Genomic DNA, 19,739 nt, shown 5'->3' with positions numbered 1-19,739 from the left:
TTGTAAACCTTTGATGATACCTCACTTGAAGGAAGCAATAAGTTGTTCAAGTGTTAAAGGAATACCTATACCAAAGAATCTATTAGAAAAAATGGATATGATTTAAAATCAAGATTTTTCAGGACATGCATGAGTGTGAACCAGTTGCTCTGGGCTCAACCAATTTACTTAGTGTATTTCTGATATTGTGGGAAGCTGAGATTTTAGTTCTAATACCCTTTTCCAACATAATCATTAGTTTACCGTTAAAATTTACTCTGACTTAGACTAAGGATAAATACTATTTTTTAGAATTGTCCAAATAATCTCCACTAGCACATAATTTTAGCCAATATACCTATTACATTAACACTGATAACTTAGTTTAATTAGCACTGATAACTTCATCTAGTGATAGTCTTAGCTAGCCATTTTCAAGATCACTGAACATAATATCATCCTGGCTTCTTTGTCCAAAGTCAAACACTTATTTTTATTATCCTTCCTTATGGATTTTGCTAATCTGTGGCATGATAAGCCATTTCACTGCGGTATGTAATAATAAAGTACCCTGTTGTTTGCCCCAATTTATGCGATGTTATCAATGAAGCAAAATTTAGGAAAAAATAGTATTTCAAATATGCAGCATATTATCAGATTTTGTACAAGTGTTCTGTATACTACTTCTTTGTAGGTACAAAAATAATGGAAGGTGACGTATAATATATGTGCCCTGAATTCCCCTGAGACATGTAATTCTGGCTGGCTCTAGGATACATTTATACACCTCCAAATAGAATCACAAGATCAATTAACATAAACTAACTTATCCATTTCCCAGAGGTGTTTGTTTTGTCCAAGTGCATTAATTTTCCCAAATAATGGAAGGTGATACATTTGATTTTTGATGGCCCTGAAGATGTCTAAAGATATATAAGGGGATGGATGTGAATCATATCTCTCTACCCTCTCAGTGAATGACAAATTATGCATCACTTTTGTCACATTCAATGAACTAATCAAAAGTAGCATCTATAAGATAGTTTCACCTTCACTCTGGATCCATCATCTATACCTTAGAAATTAAGCCAAACCAACTTATTTTCAGTGCAGTTTGGGTTATTGGATAAACTTTATGGTATGTCAGTCCTTTTGAACCCTTTTTGTGAAAACTGCTTATTGGTATTGGCTACTGCATATTATATTTCAACATTAATGTGGTAACACAGAAACATTGATTAAATTGAGAACTTTTTGATAGGTCTATTCCACCCAAAAAGCTATATCAAGCTATAAACATATGATAGGCATAGAATTCTGAATTTAAGACTAGCCACCTTTAATATCAAGCCTCCATGTAATTGCACAGATGATTTGTTTAAAAATGTGACCATTTAAACCATTCCTAAACTTCGCATATTTTCTGCTCCCCTTTGTTCAATCCATGATACCCAATCTGTCCCTACCTCTGTCTCATTTACGTAATGCTGAATGTTAATAAATTGGTATTCCACTTTTTATAATACAAATGAATGTGTGGTACCCTTTAGGCCCCAACCATAAAAATCATGAAAATGATATCAGTCAAACAAATAACTTTGATTCGTGTCTTTAAAATTATTTATTTATTGCTTTAGAAGATTTTAAATATTCATCATTTAAATCAATAAACTATCTATAAAATATTTTTCTTTTGACTAAAATACAACCTTGTTTTCAAGGTGTTAAGCTAAATTTGTTCGCCAAAACATTTTTATCATTGATTTTTATTCATGCAAACAACCAAAATAATTTGTTATGTTCTTAACAAATAAAGTTTTTACAGTTTATATGCCAATGCTTAGTCACTTGATTTTTTGTTTGTTAATGTAGCATATTTTTCTACGAGTATCTACAGTACCTTTTGTTCTTTAATCTTTGTCGATGTTTTCACCTTCGGAACTGCCATATCTTACTTCACCATGTCCTGGTGCTATCTCCTACTCAATAATATCTGCAGTGATTTTTCCAAAATCCCTGAGCACATTGGGCATTTGAAAAAGTTTTTGAAGATGACTATGTTCCATGGTAATTATGTTTTCTGGTAGGCCTTTGATAAAATACCTTCCATTCAGGTTGTTTTATAATCCTCACCATTTTAAGATGAATTAAATGTGCATTAATTACAACAGTTCTAAGCCTGACAAAAAATACAAACATTGGCCGTTTTCTGTTTTTTTTTAACACAGACTAGGTTGTAAATAACATCAACTCAAGATTTTTATCTGCATTATAAAATGTAATGATGCTGATTTATTTTGCATTACCTATTTCAGAAATGGCTAAATAAGAATAATGTATTGTCAAAAAAACATCGCATTAATTTTATTTTCAGTATGTGTTGCACAAATTTGTGTAATGCCTTGGTAAACCAAAGTGCAATAAAAATGGTTCATGATCTAGAGAACATGTAAAACACTCTGTAAGTTGCCTTTTGTATTACATCACTGCTCATACATCAGTTACTTAGTTACTTTCACAAGATATTAAACTAACTATGTAGTAACTAATAAACCAGTTGTCTAACGTTATGTTATGAACACTATCGCTAATTGTCCTGATATCTCTTTTTACCACATCATAGCCACTAATATTCATTTGAAATGAACCTGCTATTTAATTCCCCTAAATCTCATTTAACATCTCATCAAAATTAACATACACTCCCATTGAACAATAATGCACATGGTAATTGTAAATATATATATCAAAAATCTCTCCTAGGAGTGCAAGTTTATCCGAAGACTTTCTTTCTATCTTTCTTGATAACCTTGTCATTAAAATGAACACTTAAAAAAATTAATCAAAGCATTTATGAGATATTAGCAATAAAAAATATCATACCAATATCATCAGTAGAGCACAATGAACTTTAATATAAAGAAAATCATAGTAAGCTTTAATTCCTCACAAATCAGGTAAATTACAATCTCTCTCTCTTTTATATTATTCTTTCTTGATAATCAATGATGAATTTATTTGTATTTTATAATATTACAGCAATAAGATCATCTGTAAAAGAACACTCCAGCAGCATCTCAGATTATTAGTATGTCCTTTGAGAAATAACTTAAATGTTGAAAACTTATATCAGGCAGTTGTGCTGTTACACTTAAGCTGTGAATCCACCAGAATGCACAAAGTACACTCTCCAAGCAATCACTATCTCTGTTTTTTCAAACTGAAATACATAGAATGAATGTCTGCTGGTATGATACCAAGACTTCTATATAAAGTATACAATAACCTTGTACATTTACAAAGGGGAAAGAGAATGCATTTTCAGGTAGTCTGGTAAACCAGTGTGTCATATTTGAGTGATTTAAAGGTAGATAGCGAATATATCACTGAAAAGTGAGAACAAATTAGCAGAGCCCAGTGAACGAAAGCAGTCACTTGCATTGCACATCTGTAAGTAAAAATGTTTCAGGTCTTTTGGTGGATTGGCATGATGCCACCCAATTTGATGTAAGAAACAATGCATTCATTTCTCTTTGCATGATAGGAAGAGATATATGGATACATACCATTAAGAACACGTTCAAAGTTCAAATTAGGAGGCTAAGACAAATTTTCTGAGTAAACGACAAAAGCCTATGAAGATTAAAAAAAACTTAAAATATTGCATCAATTATATTAGAAAAAAAATCCTGATTTATAATAATCTTTCATGCGTTTAGTTGTTTAACTCAATATCATATAATTCATTAATAAGCAAAAAAAGTCTCAAGCAGCTACTTGCATCTGTCATGAAAATAGAAAAGAAAAAAAATCTCCAGTGGAAAAACTATTGTAAATGTATAAAATAAAGGTTATGTTCCCTACAGATAAGCCAAAAATAGGGAAATAACTAGAAGGAGAGTTAATTGCACAATGTCATGTTAAATAAAACAAGGTTGACTGGCATTCAGAGGAAGGGTTGACCAAGCAAGTTGACATAGTGATGAGTACATAAGGCTCTTTATAGTTGTCTCAGTAATATTTGTGATCAATGTCTGGGGTGCGATTTCCAATGGAGTCAGAAAAAATGTGCAGTAATTAGTTTCAGAGGAAAAAATCTTCATCCCTATAAAACATACAAAATTAAGAGAGACAGGTATAAGTTTGGAAGATCTAGTAAAGTACCTGGTAGTCAAACCATTATTGGGCCCAATATGAGAAACTATGAGGAGTTTATAGTGGGGAAATATTTTATTGAAAAAGTTCAGTAGAGGTGTTAGTTTACATTGGTTAAGTCTCACCATGAATACAAATCTTGTGTTTGGGACCCTTCACAATGGGGTTTAATTTCAAATTTCAACGGGATGCAAGTAAAAGCTGTCAACTTCATTAAAATCATTATGAACGAAAACATTGAATAGTTTAGGTTAGGAGTCATTGGGAGCACAAATCTTGAATGAATGGCTTAAAATTCAGATAAATTCAAAGATTTCAATTTTGGCAATGACTCAGAAGGATTAAATCAACCACAGCCTTACCTTTCATTGATAGGCAAGATCTGAGATGTTTTGGCAAATTGACTATGAACTGATTGATATAAGTCAGTCATTTTTTCCTCCCACAAATCGAGATCATGATGCTATGAAACATAACATTTGGCAAATCGGATGCACCAAATGTCTTTAATCAACCATCATTCTAACCAAACTAACCTCCCCTGCCATGAAACCTCATGATAATATGAAGGTAAAAATGTAGATACACTCATTATTCTCAAATATTTTGCAGTGCTCAACATTCCACTGCCTCCCAAAATGCCTATTTTTACCTTCTATGAATTGCTTCCAACCCTCTCCCTAAGCTTACCCTTCGATTTTCCATTTGACCTTTCCCATTCTTATCAAGGCACACATCTAAAAATTCTCTTGCCCTAAAGCCTCAATGACAAAGTTTTGGAGCCATTTGCCATTTGACTACATATCAGAACTCTCACTAGTCTCTTATTTACATAATTATTCAAGGTTCACATCACCAACTTATTCTCTTTATAAAATCCTATGTACCCTATGTAATTCTTTGAATGTATAGTCTGCTTTACCCTCCATCTATTTTATCCTAAATATTTTAATATTTTTACTGCTTTTACTGCTCCAGTTTATCCCCATTAGCTCTAATATTTCTTCTTATCCTATCCTTTTTTTGACTTCATTACCATCATTTTCTTTCATTTATTCCCATCCCTTACCTATCATATAGATCATGACTACACTTGGCAGTGATTGTAAATCCTTCACAGATTGGGTTGTTATGTCTAGTTGTACCATCTTTAAACCAAAATGATTTGATGAGTTCACCTTCAACATTATTCCTAAATCTAATTCTTCCTATGATTCCTTTACCATTTCCTCCACATACTCATATGCAATTAACCCGTGGGTGACAATGGACTACCCTGTCTTACCCCTTTCCTAATACAAATCACCACTTACCCATAGTCCATCACGAGTCTTCATATGCTACCCTCACTTGTGCAGTCTGAAAGATGATTTTTCATCTCTTTCAACTCTTATGCACAAGATTTAGATCAGCCATATATTAATAAAATTAAGAATACAAAGTAACTTTCCACTGCCCTTTATTAGCGTACAACCGGTTTCAACGCTCAAGCGTCATCATCAGGTACAAATTAAATCAGTCGCAGTCCACTTATATAACAATCATGAGGGAGAGGAGGGGTGGGTGAGAGAGGGGGGAGAGAAGGAGGCGAAAGAAAATGGAGTTGCGATTGCCGTCATAGCCATATATTCCTCTTTTTTTACTTCTGTTTTCTGTTCCGTAAATGTGCCAAATGTATGCACTCTATCAAACACCATCTCAAAATGTATAAATCCTCCTGGTTGCATTAGATAGATATTCCTCTATATCAATGCTCTTATTACTGCTATGGCATCATGCAGTCCCATAAACTTTCTAAATCCAAAATGATATTTTCCACATAATATTTTGTCCTTTTCTTCCATCATATTGTTGATGATCCAAAGTACTAACATTAAACCACCACAGTATGAGTGTTCAACCAGAAGGTTGGCTTTATAGGTGAGGGTAAAGGTCACTAAATACAGAGCTGAATGGCATTTAAAATTCACATATCAGGGTAGGGAGGGCATATGCTTCCCCTGAGCCTCCTGCAGTTTCCAATGAATGTCCAATATATGAACAATCATACAGTTGGGTGAAGCTGAGCGTTCTCAGAAGCATCACTTGTTATCAAATCTAGGCCTTCCAGTCAACAGCTATGCACTTCATCCTCTGGATCACAATGCCCCTAATATACCCCTGCTGTGTGTGAAATCATGCTTCCTATATGGTCCTATAATTCTCATGTATAACTGCTTTTCCCTTTCTTGGGATAGTAACTTATATATGCTCTGACAAAATCTTTTGGTTTAACTCCACCCTCATATGAGATTTGAATGAGCTCATAAAAATGCTTACTCCCATTTTTTTTCCTTAACCCTTTAGTTGCTCATAAATGATATCCATCCCCAAGCTATTTTAATTCCATTGCCTTTAATTCCTTTTCTACACCTCAATCAAATCTGCTTGAACCTAAACTATCGCTGTTAGCATCATATTCTCTATATGCAAACTTGTGGGACAAATATAATTTTTGTATAATTTTCTATATATTCTCACCTCCTTACCTGAGTCTCTTGTAATTTGATTAATACTTCTCCTATCATATCTCTGACAATGGGCATGGCTTTCTTATTCTACCAAACAATACTTTCACCTTCCTGTTCAGTGCACCCATTTCATCCTTTCACTGTAAATTTGTATCATCACACTGCTCTATCCATCATGTTTCTATCACCCAATTATTTTCTACTTTTGTTCATTATTTCACTCTCAGTGATTTCATCTTCCTATTTCTCTGTCGATATTCCTCAATTTTCTTCTCTAATTTGTCCTTCTATTCCCTAATGTAATCTGTGTCAATCACATATTATCATGATAAAGAACCTCTCAAGTTAACTGTTTGAATATTTATTAAAAGTCTTAAAATATTAATTAACTTTAAAAAGTAGCTAGCTTTACCATAAATCTAAATATATTAGTTCTTCCTCACAAAATGGGATCTGTTATCAGGCCAAGTTGGTTGCTGTTCTGCCTCTACGTTAATGGAATACAACTATAGAATTCAACCAAAAGTTTTGGAATTCAAATTTTTAAATAAAGGAATAAAATTAATAAAAAAATGTATTATTCCTAACAGATGACAAAATTTTGCCTATTGAATGAAGTACTACGCCCTTTACTAATTAAATATAGTTTTTATGACTGATCATAAGCATATTTTTAATTTTTTAAATTTACATTTTAAAGCATTATTACTTTACAATCTACCATGCAGAGGTAGGTTAAGGATGATCCCAGAAAATTAGTATCCTGTGAGAGTACTACTGCAGAACATAAGCACATTTATTATCTCCAATAATTTCTTATATTCCTGTAGTCTATCTACTCTAATTACGTGTCATCCTCCGTATCCAGCTGATTTTTTTCAATCTCCAGGTTTACATTTTTGAGGACTCCAATCTTTGCCCATCCTTCTCCTAAATGCCAAGTTTCTGGGTCACACCATGCTATGCTCCATATTAAAATCTACACCTACCTTTTCTCTATGCTCTTATTTAGTGTTCTAAGTATCTCATTGTAATAGTTCTTAGAAAATTCTGCAAAAATAACTTGGAAATAACAACAATACATTTAAACTTCTACTATGGAGAGCATGTATAACACCCAACAGTATTAAAGCAGAGAAAAATTGTAAAAAATTAGAGTAAAAAATTGCGTTAGCACTTGTTATTAATATGAAAAAGCAATTTTTATAGATTAATAAAAATAAATATTGCATCTGGATTATAATATAATCTACCAAACCAAATAAAATGTCCACTTTTCCATAGCTAGTAAAATTAAATGGATGGTGATCGTGAATATTATATGTATAACCTAATTTTTAAAGGATTAAATAAATATTGTGGTATTAAAAATTTGTTAGGTCATCACACATTTCATGCTCAATATAGAGCATAATGAGAAGAACTTTTTAGGTGCTCAATCAACTTGATTTGATTAATATGTGGACCACGGAAGGGATGTGATACTTTCTGAAAATTCATCAAGGCCTTCTAGCTAACAGTTATAGTTAATACTTTGTTTGGTAAGGCATGAAAGTTAATTGGAACATGCACTCTCTCCTCACAAGTACAATCAGTTTCTTTAAAATTTTACTCTTTGCTTGTCTTGACTTACTCTATGTAATTTTTTCATAGCTTTCATAACATTGAGCAATAGGCATCAACAATTTTTCAGGGAGACAGCAACAAAAGATATCCCTATTATGTCCTCTATGGAATTTCAATAACATTTTCATAAATTGAGAAACTTCAAAATTCACTGTGGATTTTTTCCATAGCTCTAAGGTGCAAATTTTTTATGTAGTTGTTAAGAGGCATTTTGGTTTACAAGTACACCCATTAACAGTTAATGTAATACCATGCTTCTGTTACATGGTGTACATTTGACCACGGCATTTGATGATACTGTTTAATGCTACTACTAGTAATAGGATAATCTTAATAAATACTGTAGATAGGTGACAGCCCTAGCTGATTATAATACAAAAAATGGTGAGCCTTCATAAAATGGCTACTAATTCATTTGCATTTATGTTTTACAGACTTATTAGAGCATAATATTGAGATAGATATGAAGGTCATATTTGAGAAACATTGGTAGGACAAGGATGATTTTTTAGGTAAGAGTGCCAAGTTCAACTTGTAGTGCAAGGCCAGAAAATGTTATAATGCAGTTACTGCTGCGGCATTTCCCAACATATCTGGGATTTTTCCAAGAACTGTTATTTACCTTGTTGAAGGGATAATTTAACAGATTCTTTTCATAGTGTTTATGGGAAAGGTTGAAAAATGAACGAATTTGGCTTTACCGATCAGAAAATTTATTTACATATTTAGTCTTAGTCCAAAAACAGCACTATTTGGCCTTTACATCATACTATTACCACTGAAAACGATGGAGACAATTACAAACACCCAAGCCCTAGGTGGAGAAAAACCCATCCAGACGGCAATCGAAACCACGACCCTAGGATTGGCAGACGAGGACGTTACCTAGCTACCTCCGAGGCCAGCTCTTAGAACATGAATACATCCCCTCACAATTTGCTCTTTTATTTGTAAACATACCCCAAAGGGTTTAGTTTTAGATTATGAAAAAGAATTATCTTTCATTGCTGATTTCTTTCATCCTGCCCCATCACCATGCCTTTCTCATCCATTGAATCAATCGTTCATACCTTTCTGTCAAATAGGCTTATAATATTTCCTTCTTTGAGAGCCTCTTAACTGCTTTTACCCGTATCTTTCTGGATCTAAACCTTCATCTCTGTCTATTTTCCTATACTACTGTAGTTTGTATTAATGTTACCGTATGATGAAACATAACCACACAAAAATTTAAAAGATATGTGTAAGCTATTTTTAAATGGACACTATTTTTATGCTAGTGTTTTCTTGAAATGAGGCAATGACTTTTTGATTACCTCAGTAAGGTTGTATAATTAGTGTGCATAGTCCATTTATTTGAGGCTATATTCATGTCTGGCAAAAAGAAAAATTAAATGTGGACAGTTCGTCAGTCAGGAGTTCTTAACTTGGGATTCCTGGGAACCTAGCTGTTTGTCTATTTTCCTCTAATACAGTTTTGATTGTTTTACTGAAATTTCAGGGCCTGCTAGTAGTGCAAGCATGAACAAATCATCAACGCTGCCTCTTCCTCACCGGTTACCACAGCAGTCATCAACATCTTCAGTTGGTGATAGGCCTTCTTCAGCAAGGGACAGGGATGGTTACTATAGTGATCGAAATGAATTGATGAGGGAAAGAGAAAGAGATCGTGCAGCATCTGGATACCTCAGTGACCATAACTCCAGGTTTGAGTCAATCAATGATATCTCTAGCATATTTTAGCAGTTATCATTTTTTATACTTTTACAGGCTCATTTTGGTTCATAACTCAAATATTCCTCTTTCTGCATACAAAGAATCAAAGTGAGTTTGATTCTTCTCTTTCATGTTGCTATGGTAGATCCATTTTCAAGAAACCAGGACTGAATTAAAAATTGAACAATTTCTCCATATTATATGCTTTATTTAGATGGAATGCAGGATAAACATTTTCTCAGTTTGTCATTATGAGCATTTATGATATAGTATGTACCTCCAACAATATTTTTTTAAATACTTTAAACCAGGAAATAGGTTTTTCCAATGTCTGTGTTTGCTCCACCCACCAGGTCTATCTGCTTCTGATGTTCTTATTTTTTTCACTTTCTGGCTCCTATCTTGATCTATTTTATCTTAAAAAATACTATAGCTCATCTAGAGAAAGTTAGGGTAAAAGGTAGTTAGGGTATGTAGCTAAATTATTTATATCAATATTATTCTTTTAACCTTCCTAATTAAATTAGCATTTTAATTATTTAAACGTAGCGATCACAACACATTATAAAATGTAAATATAATGCAAGTATTTAAAAAATAAAACCTAATCGAATCCCACTTGAAATATTAAAGTACCATTAAAAGTGATATTTCTAATATAAAAAGTAATAGCTAAGTTCAGAGGCATCTAAAAAAACTCAAGAATATGGCCATGCAGAAATAGCTACAATTCTGGATAGAAATTCAGCTGCAAACTTGAGTATGGCACCCTCAGGTTCATAATTCCTTGCATCTTTAAGCTCAGGCTTTTGCTGCAGCATTAATCTGCAGTATTTCCTCATTCCTATGTATCATCTAATTAAAATCACAGAGAATATCTAAGTACCTTAGCTAGATTAAGCATCTGAATTCACATTTGGAATTGAATCAGAGTCAAATCCTGTTAAAAAATAAATAATAAAATTCAGATTTTGACCAATTTTATCACACAAATCTTGAATGAAGAAGATAGGTAATCATTTCCATGGCATTCTTTCTCCTTGACCAATCAAAGCATGGTATTTAACATTAATGATGATGATCACAATGCCAGGAGTACATAGAAAAGTGAGAATTAATATTAAAAATTCCAATGTAAGTATCCATTAAAATGTTCCCCTTAAAAATATTTCCTTTCGTTCTATGATACAATAATAAAAATATATGAGAATGGGAAGAAAAATTGAAGTCATCAATGAACAGATATGTAATATTTTTAATATATGTGAACAGATCTTATATAAAACCAATGTACAACTTCAAGCCTCAGATCCAGTTGGGGAACAAGCATTCTACTCACTATTTATGTTCAAAATGGTGATGGAAAACTTGCTGTATGCAAGAGGTTACTGAGATATCACTATCTTTCTGAGACAATGAAGAGGAAAGGATAAATAAACAGCAGATGTTTCTTATGAACTTTGGAACTTAATATATTGATCAGATAAGTAATGAAGTTAGTTAAATGCAAATGAACTTGGAGCACCTTCAGTCTAGAATTATTTGTCCATGAGAACCCCAGCGGCCTATGAGCTAATCAATCTTATATTTTTGATTGGAAGAGTATTTATTTTCAGTATTTGGAAAATGTTTCATTAAAGTTTAGGGCCAAATTTAAAATGTGGCATTATATTTGCACAGATAAGTAACAAATAGTAAAAAAATCCAATTGAGCAATTTATAGATGGTATTCAAAATTTGGAAATGAAATAAGAACATAAGAGCATGAAAGATTACCACAAAGTAAATGGGTGGTAGAAGTAATTTAGACAGCAAGAATGTCCTTGTTAAGTCAGGGAAAATAGTAGTTGCTCCTTGAATTATATTTGAATTTTTGTAATTTAATCCCATTAATACATTTTATATAATGGAAACCACTTTTCACCTGGGTAGGGAAGTTCTTCTGGAATGATTTCAGCCATGACAGCCACTTTTTTACCCTTGTGTATATAAGCAAGTTAGATGATTTTGGGTAAAAGACATCTTTTTCAGAGTGTAATGCTGAATATTTTCTAAAAAGGGGCCTGTATATATTTTATTAGTGGGTCAGCCTTGGCTCATGCGTTAGAAATTCATGAACATTGTTGCACGCATTAGTATTTTAGGCTCTTACAAACATCTTGATAGTAGTGTTCCTTCATTAGGAGGATTGTGAGAAAGCAGGAAATAAATGCTGTCCTTGAACATAAATTCCTTTTCACAATTTATAGTTTTTAGCTTTTGACTCTACAGCCACTTTCACCTTAACAAGTCATTTGGGGATGAAATCCTACTTTGCCCCATTACACTAAATGATGCGTTATCAAAGAAATGCTGGTTTCATAGTCTAAAATTAATAAAAAGAAATTATAAGGGCCTGTCTCTGTGAATAGCTATTTTATTGCCATATTTAAAGGCCTGAAACTACTCAACTGTACAAGCTTTGTAAATATTTTGCTCACGCTTGATATGAAAAATTGAACGCTTATTATGATGATATCGAAATTTAATTACTTTATGCTTAACAAGTGGAATTTAGTGCTGATGAGAAAGGAATCTACGTATAAGGATTTTTAAAAATTACTTACTACCTGCTACATGTAGAATATTTTATTGTGAAGTTTTTCTTTTTTCCAGCTTATGTGGCATTAAACAGCTCGGCTGGGAAAAGGAAATGTCATTATTTTTCTACATTACAATGATAATGAGAGTTGAACAATCCTTTAAATGTGGTCTAAAATTAGGTTTATCTTCAAAATTGCATACATCACTAAAAACCTTAACATTTAGTCAAAATGTACCCACATTTCTACCTCTTAGAACATTCATTTTGGATATATCATTTTTTATTTTTGATTAGTTTTCCCAAACATTTATTTACTGTAGTGAAATGAGAATTTTATCAGGAAGAATAAAAGTAACACTCCCAACTTTTTGAGGAAATTGATAAACTTCCTTATAATGAATGGGGTCGTGAAATTTCACATTGCATAACAATTTTTACACTGTGAGCAATGATACAGGGCAAAAAATTATCTCAATTACTTCCTTCATTGATCCTTAAAATACCTCTTTATTGTGTTTCTTATTTTTTAAAATATGGCTGCTTATTTTTTTAATTAACTGGGGATCTATATGTGTACAAATGAAATCTCTCTGGGTAATGAAATATTAATTCAATATCGTAAATGACTTCACTAATGCAACAATTTCAGAGCGTAAAAATCATTCGCCTTGACTGGGACTCGAACCCAGATCCCTCAATATCCGGTCGAGTGCTTTAGCCACTTAAGCTACCGAGGCGTCCTCTTAAACTCTGAAATTTTGGATTAAGCCGAATAATTTGTTCCCCCTACCTCCTGAGTTCTTGGTTTGGCTTAGGGGACACCTTGAAATTTTCATCTAGTATTTATGAAAATAGTTTACATCAAAGTTTGTTGCAGAAATTACTGAAATATTATATTTACTTGTATGTATTGATATTACACATTTTTTTAGGTCTAAGAACATCCTTTTGCATAATACTTCCACATAAATGCAGACATATGGACAGACATTATATTGAACAACATGGGCGGAAATAATGGAATATTTGGTACATACTAACTGTGTGGGTGAATTACAATTCTATGTCTACACATATTGCTATAATGTTCATTTTAGCTGTTGATTGTCCTCCCTTAAAAACTCTGATTGTTTTTACACTCTCCATGTGCATTTTTACAAAATGATTAATGTGCCTGATATCAATTTAAAGGTCCTTATTAGTTTAAGTATGTGGATGCTACTAATTCAACAATAATTTAGAATTCTTGAGATGATCATATACCAAGTATATAATGTCTATTGCCGGTAATTACATCTGGAAGATCCCTTGGAAATTTTCAATTCAAGTTATTTGATGTTTTGGATATGGTCAACCCAAGAGAATTAGATTGCTTGTTTTGTCCACTTCTTAGTGAAAAGCCTGAGAAGTAGAAAATCAATACCTATTAAGAGATGTGTGGCATGTGTTATCATATTAAGCACTCAGTACTAAGCTTACATAACAGCACTTCTACAATGTTGGAGTAATTAAAGTTTACTGCCATGGTGTTTTTCCTCCTGGTTTTAGGTGTCTCTCAAGTAGAATTAATGCTTAAAATGATTGTATTGCACCTTTCATTTCATTTACTTTAAAGTACATATATTATTAGTGACTATACTGCTGTAGAGTAACACTGCTGTTGATTCATTGGATAATTCCTTTATGTTATGAACATTTTATTAGATGCATCGGTGAAAGTTATTTTTTTTATTTAAAATTCCACAAGAAAGGTTTCATTTCCTTGCTATCAGAACTTTTACTTTTAGCTTTGAAATTCACTTTTAATATCTACCAAAATGCGCCAAAGAAGTTTGTGTTCTTCAGTTACTATTGGGATAACCATGAATGTAAAAATTCCTTAAAGATACATATGCATATGTATGAAGTATGTTGGCACCAAAGTACTTTTAAAAGGTTAGCTTTTCTATTCTAGGGCCTGAATAGGCAAGGATTGTAATTTTAATAATATTCTCGGACTAATTAGGGCATTATTATTCAGAGTTAGAGCTTCCTTGATTGTAAGCCGTTATTGAACAAGAAATATCATCTGCAAGCATGGGTAGCTATCAATCATAAATTTCATATGTCTATTACAATATGCACTACTATATTTTTTATGCATAAAGTGAAAATATTAAAACAAGAGTAAGGTAGCTATAAAATAAGGATTCAATGATGATGACGCATTTGTTATTTCAAATGAAAGAAATTCTTGAACAATAGCTTATAATTTATCATACCTTATTAAGTCTACAAGGTTTACTGAAATCTCTGGTTGCATACCTACCAAGCTGTTGAATGTGTCAAAAAAAAAAATAAATAGTCAGTGAGTATTTGCAGAGTGAATGGAGTTCTGATTATGTAACTAAAAATGACGAAGTCAATAAAAAATTATCCCTCCATGGTGAAAATTACTAACATTAAAACTAGAACAATAATATGACTGGTTATTTCTATCAAAAATTCTTTTGTCAAGGATCTTCAATTCAAGTTACCACATTAGTTGTTTTGTGTATTTTGGAATCTCACTTTTAGAAAAATATAAATCTATAGATCATTATTGTGTTGACATTTACTGACACAAAGAAGTAAAACATTTTTATTGGCTGTGGTACTATTATAAAATGAGGCACATTTTTCTTGGAGTAACAGCCCTCATGATCTTGTATTTAAGGTTAGTAATTGAAAATGGAAGGAATATGAGGCATAAATACTTCAGTTACACAACAAAATATTGAAAGAGACGCTTAACTGTTAAAGATATGCTTCCTTCATGATTACCTGAAAATAAAATATTCACTACAATGACCTTGATGTATCTACTTTCAAATAATATGCCTAAACCAGTGACTCATGAAGAGAGTGAAATGTCAGCAGGAGTTGAAGAATTTAGAGCTTCGGAAGGAGCTGAATTGCCAATAGTGGTATTTACCTGCTATGACATGCTGCATTTTCATGGCTATGAATAGCAAAGCAAGGGGCTGGGTAACAGTCATGAAAATCTAGCGAGTTATTTGTAAATTAAGCACATAAACTTCCATGAATTATCAGGTTCAAGTAAGGTTGGCATAATGTCAGCAAGAATAATTTCAACTCAGCAAAAAATGTTTACACCCATAATTAATATTTATGGCGATGATTAGTCAATAATAAAAGTGCTCCATTACAAACATATTCACAGAAATCAGCAGCACATTCATCATTAAGCTACCTACACATTATATTGAAACAAGCAAGAAAGTGAGATCTTTTTGTGGAATTTTGTTTTCAAAATCCAAGTGACTATGTCATTGCAAAGGAATTAGTGAAGTGATATCCTCCTGGCTGGTATTATTATTCATAAAAATGGTATTCAGCCAAACGTTCTGGTCCTGAGTATTACCAAAATCATTAAATTTAGGTTTAAATGTATTGGATAGGGTCAGAGGATGAAACAATGAATTTTTTTAAATGTGAGCCATTAGCCTGTCTCTAAGAAAAATGGGTGGTAATGCCGTAGATTTCATCGGAGGGAGCGTGGTGGTTCTCCCATGAGGTGCGCTTCATGCCATGGGGGTGAATTTGTCGGCTCCTCTTCCTCATTGGCTGCAAGAGCACACTTCCAGCAAAGCAATGGCGGATGGTCTCGCCACTCAGATGGTTGGAGGGGAGACAGGAGTTCCTCAGCCACCACTGGGGCCTCAACAATGTCAGTGGCTTCAGCCGGGAGAGGTCGTGGGGAGGGTCGATCCAGCCATCGCTCACCCTGGGACTCCCTGCCCTCTCTACGACATGAAGGAGGTGATGGCAGCCATTACAGGGCAGATTCCTTTGATCGAAGGTAATACAGAGATATACTATAAAGGCTTTTGTCCTTCCCTTTGACATCAATTGAACTACATGAACTCATGAACTTTGTAAAGTAAGAGTGTGAAAAACCTAACTTTCAACAGATTTTGCCACTACCAAAAATTTCTGATAAGGACTATGCAATGCATATAATTAGGATTTTTCCTGAAGCCTTAGATTTTAATGGAAAAAAGGTTCAGATGTAATGCAGTTTCCTATCAGCTAAAACAGGCAGGGTCACAATCTTCATGCATAACCTGAGTGAATGAAAGGCAAGAATTACATAGGACTAATTTTAGGTACTAAAATACCTCACTAAGGATTAATGCCATTAATACTTTGATCTTGTAATATAGACTAAACATGGATTAATAGGAAAGAATTAACTATGATAGGAAATGAAGACCACTGACTCTATATATATATAGGCAGCTGAGAAAGGAGGATGAAAACAGAAATGGTTGATTGGAAATTCTCTCATGTCAATTAAACTTAATTCAAAAAATTTCAATTTTCTTAATTGAATAGTTATTTTTTGTATTTTAAAGAAAAAATTGTTTTGCTTCTCAGTGCTGCAGTAAATTCATAAATTGGGATAAAAGATATTTGACGATACTTCTTACAAAATATATGTTATTTATTGACAATTCAAGGACTATGCAGGTATTTAATTTACAAAGATAGTAGGGATACTAATTTTCTGTTAATGGTGAGAGAGGAGAGAGGGAAATATACATCTACAAAAATCTCTAAAATATCTAAAACCTAGCCCTAGGTAACTCATACACTAATTTGGTGACCGTTGAGAAGAAACAATCTATTTCTGGTCTTAAAGTTTACTTTGAATAAATGTAGGTGAATATTTATTTCATGATTCTTCTTTCTTAAATAATTTGTTTTCATGATAACAGTGTAATATGCTATAGTTTTAGAGTGCACCATTTCTTAATTTTATTTTTAATGTTGTTAAGGTGATATTTCCGAAATGCATAATGGGTGATCAGGTGCTGTTTTAATTAATGACACATGCCTTATATATGTAATGCATAATTTTGTTTTCATGGTGGCTTTTTAGGGCACATTTTCATTTTACTTCACCATTTTCAGCTGGTGCTGAAATTTCTCATAGATTAGAGTATATGTTTTGCTTGCTCTTATTGCCGTATTTTTTTCTGTTTATAATTGTGTACTATGTAGCCGAAAATGGCTTACATCTAAAACTTGCAGCACTCTTGCTTTTTATAAAACTCTATTTTTAAAAACTCTCTTCTGCTAATGATTGTAATGGCACTTAAAAATAGACAAATTATATCTAATGGGGAAGTACTGGCATTTGGTTTTCTGCTTTCCAGTAATGTCCTGTGATAAGTGGGTGATCCACATGTTATATTGATTGATGCAGAGTTGACCTATGCTACATGTCTGTCCATAAGTCTGTCGATGTAGCTAGCAGTATGTATTAGCTTCAGTGTGACTTTGAACCATGCTTCCCTGCCATCAGAAGTATTCATTGAATGTACTACATTTCATCCTTTGCATGAACTTCCTTCTATGCCCTCTGAATCCAGTACTCTGAGGTAATATAATTTGACCATTTAGTCAATCCATTAGAATATGGTCAACATATATAGCAATGCATAATCAAATTATCTGACTACCTGATGGCTTACTTTCCCAAAGGAAAGAAAAATTGGCCAGGAAGTAGAGTCAATCTTAAGATCTTATTTTGGCAAGAATTCCAGAAAATATAAGTGTGTAACTATAAATCAGTTATAAAGAGTTCATTTAAATTTTGATAGTGTTGACTTTATAGTATCATTAGTATTTGAGATTGTTTTGAATATATTATTATGATGATATATTATTAATATTCTAGTGGCTACCAATGAGTGTCTGATTTGACCATATGGTAGTAATCTGTGAAGATGTGGTAAAATGGTAAAATGGTGGCTTTATAACAATTTTTTGATACAGAGTTGCATAGAAACAACCAAGATTTTTTTATAAAATTCTAACCTTCCTTTACTGTAATAGCCTGATTGTTTTACACTTCAGAATACCATATTGCTCATCACTTCCTCTTCTCCGTAAAAATATCTGCTATTATTAACTCTCCCCTGAGATACCTTATTGGGCGATACCTCATTCCCACATTTTAATCCTCTTAAAGGGAAAACTTGTGATAAGCTATGTATACAGGACTAAGCCATACAATCCCTAAGTTGTGTGACAGTGACAGGTCAAGAGTAATAAATCATAAATATATTTTCTTTAATCACCTTTTTATCAAACTTAATTAAATTAATGGGTACATTTTAATATGCTGCAAACATTTACATATTCCCTGCTGTTATATATGCTTATCTTTAGCTAGTTTCCAATTAATAAACCAATTTTGAATCGAATTTACATAATCTATTATGTTAAATGATGAGGGGCAATTATGCAAGGCTCCCTATGAGGGTCGTTTTTGCCCATAACTCACTTTTGAACGCTGATAGCTGCATTGCTGATTGCTTGTTACAAGTACTTTCCGCTGCCAAACTCTTTTTAAATATTCACGCGTCATCATTTTAGAATTCACACGTCATCGCATACATTTTACTTTGCTCTGTTGGAATGATTTTTGTTTAACGACTGTCGTAATGTAATCGTTTGACCGCAGTTTACCTAATTTTGATTTCAATATGCGTTCATTTAAATTTTAAACAGTTCCATGAGGTTAATATTTTGCACCGAACTCAGTTTTCAAGCTCTGTCCATCAAGGAATAGTTTTTCACATCCAATGATGTGTATAACTCTTTTAAAGTCTCCAAAAGTGGCAAGCATTTCAGCCGCTGACAAGGGCAAAATTTCACCTTCCCACCCCTCGGAGCCTCTACTTATCGTTCATGCTAACCGTTCGTCCATTTTCAATCACTCGTCGAGTTAACTCCGTCCCGTTCGCAAATGGCCAATTCTTTCACCACATCCTCAAGAATATCGCGTCACCGCTCATTCCAGAGCCAATTTTCATCCCGTCGCCCATCCCTCCCAACCCGTTGCTTCTCATTCTGCCTTCACCCCACCCCCTCCTCTCCGTGTCTCGGAAAAGCATCACTTTGCGTAATCCATTGGCTTTTACGAGGGATTTTTATTCACACAGAAGTCCCTCCCTCCCCATCCCATCGTCCCACCGACCCGCGAGCCAGCTTCTCGGCAAAATGATCGATAAAAACAGCCTTGCCTCTCTTTTCTAGTGCACAATTCAATTCCTCCCCTCCCGTCTCCTTTCCCCTACTCTCCTCTCTCCCTCTCTCCTCTCCTACTTCTCTCCCTT

General features: G+C 33.3%; 1 protein-coding gene across 1 annotated transcript in view; it reads left to right on the top strand.

Moving 5' to 3' along the window:
• The window catches only part of sif (still life), a 250,300-nt gene that overhangs the window by 20,551 nt on the left and 210,010 nt on the right, over window positions 1–19,739 (top strand). The window contains exons 6-7 of the mRNA XM_071584246.1: window positions 9,772–9,976; window positions 16,091–16,411. Coding sequence (XP_071440347.1) covers window positions 9,772–9,976; window positions 16,091–16,411 — 526 coding nt within the window. The remainder of the gene's footprint in view (window positions 1–9,771; window positions 9,977–16,090; window positions 16,412–19,739) is intronic.

This window comes from Hetaerina americana, unplaced genomic scaffold (assembly GCF_022747635.1).
Source record: "Hetaerina americana unplaced genomic scaffold, ioHetAmer1.1.p SCAF_17, whole genome shotgun sequence".
Classification (NCBI taxonomy): Eukaryota; Metazoa; Arthropoda; class Insecta; order Odonata; family Calopterygidae; genus Hetaerina; species Hetaerina americana.
Note: the sequence above shows the minus strand (reverse complement) of the source record. Positions and strands in the feature narration are given on the sequence as shown.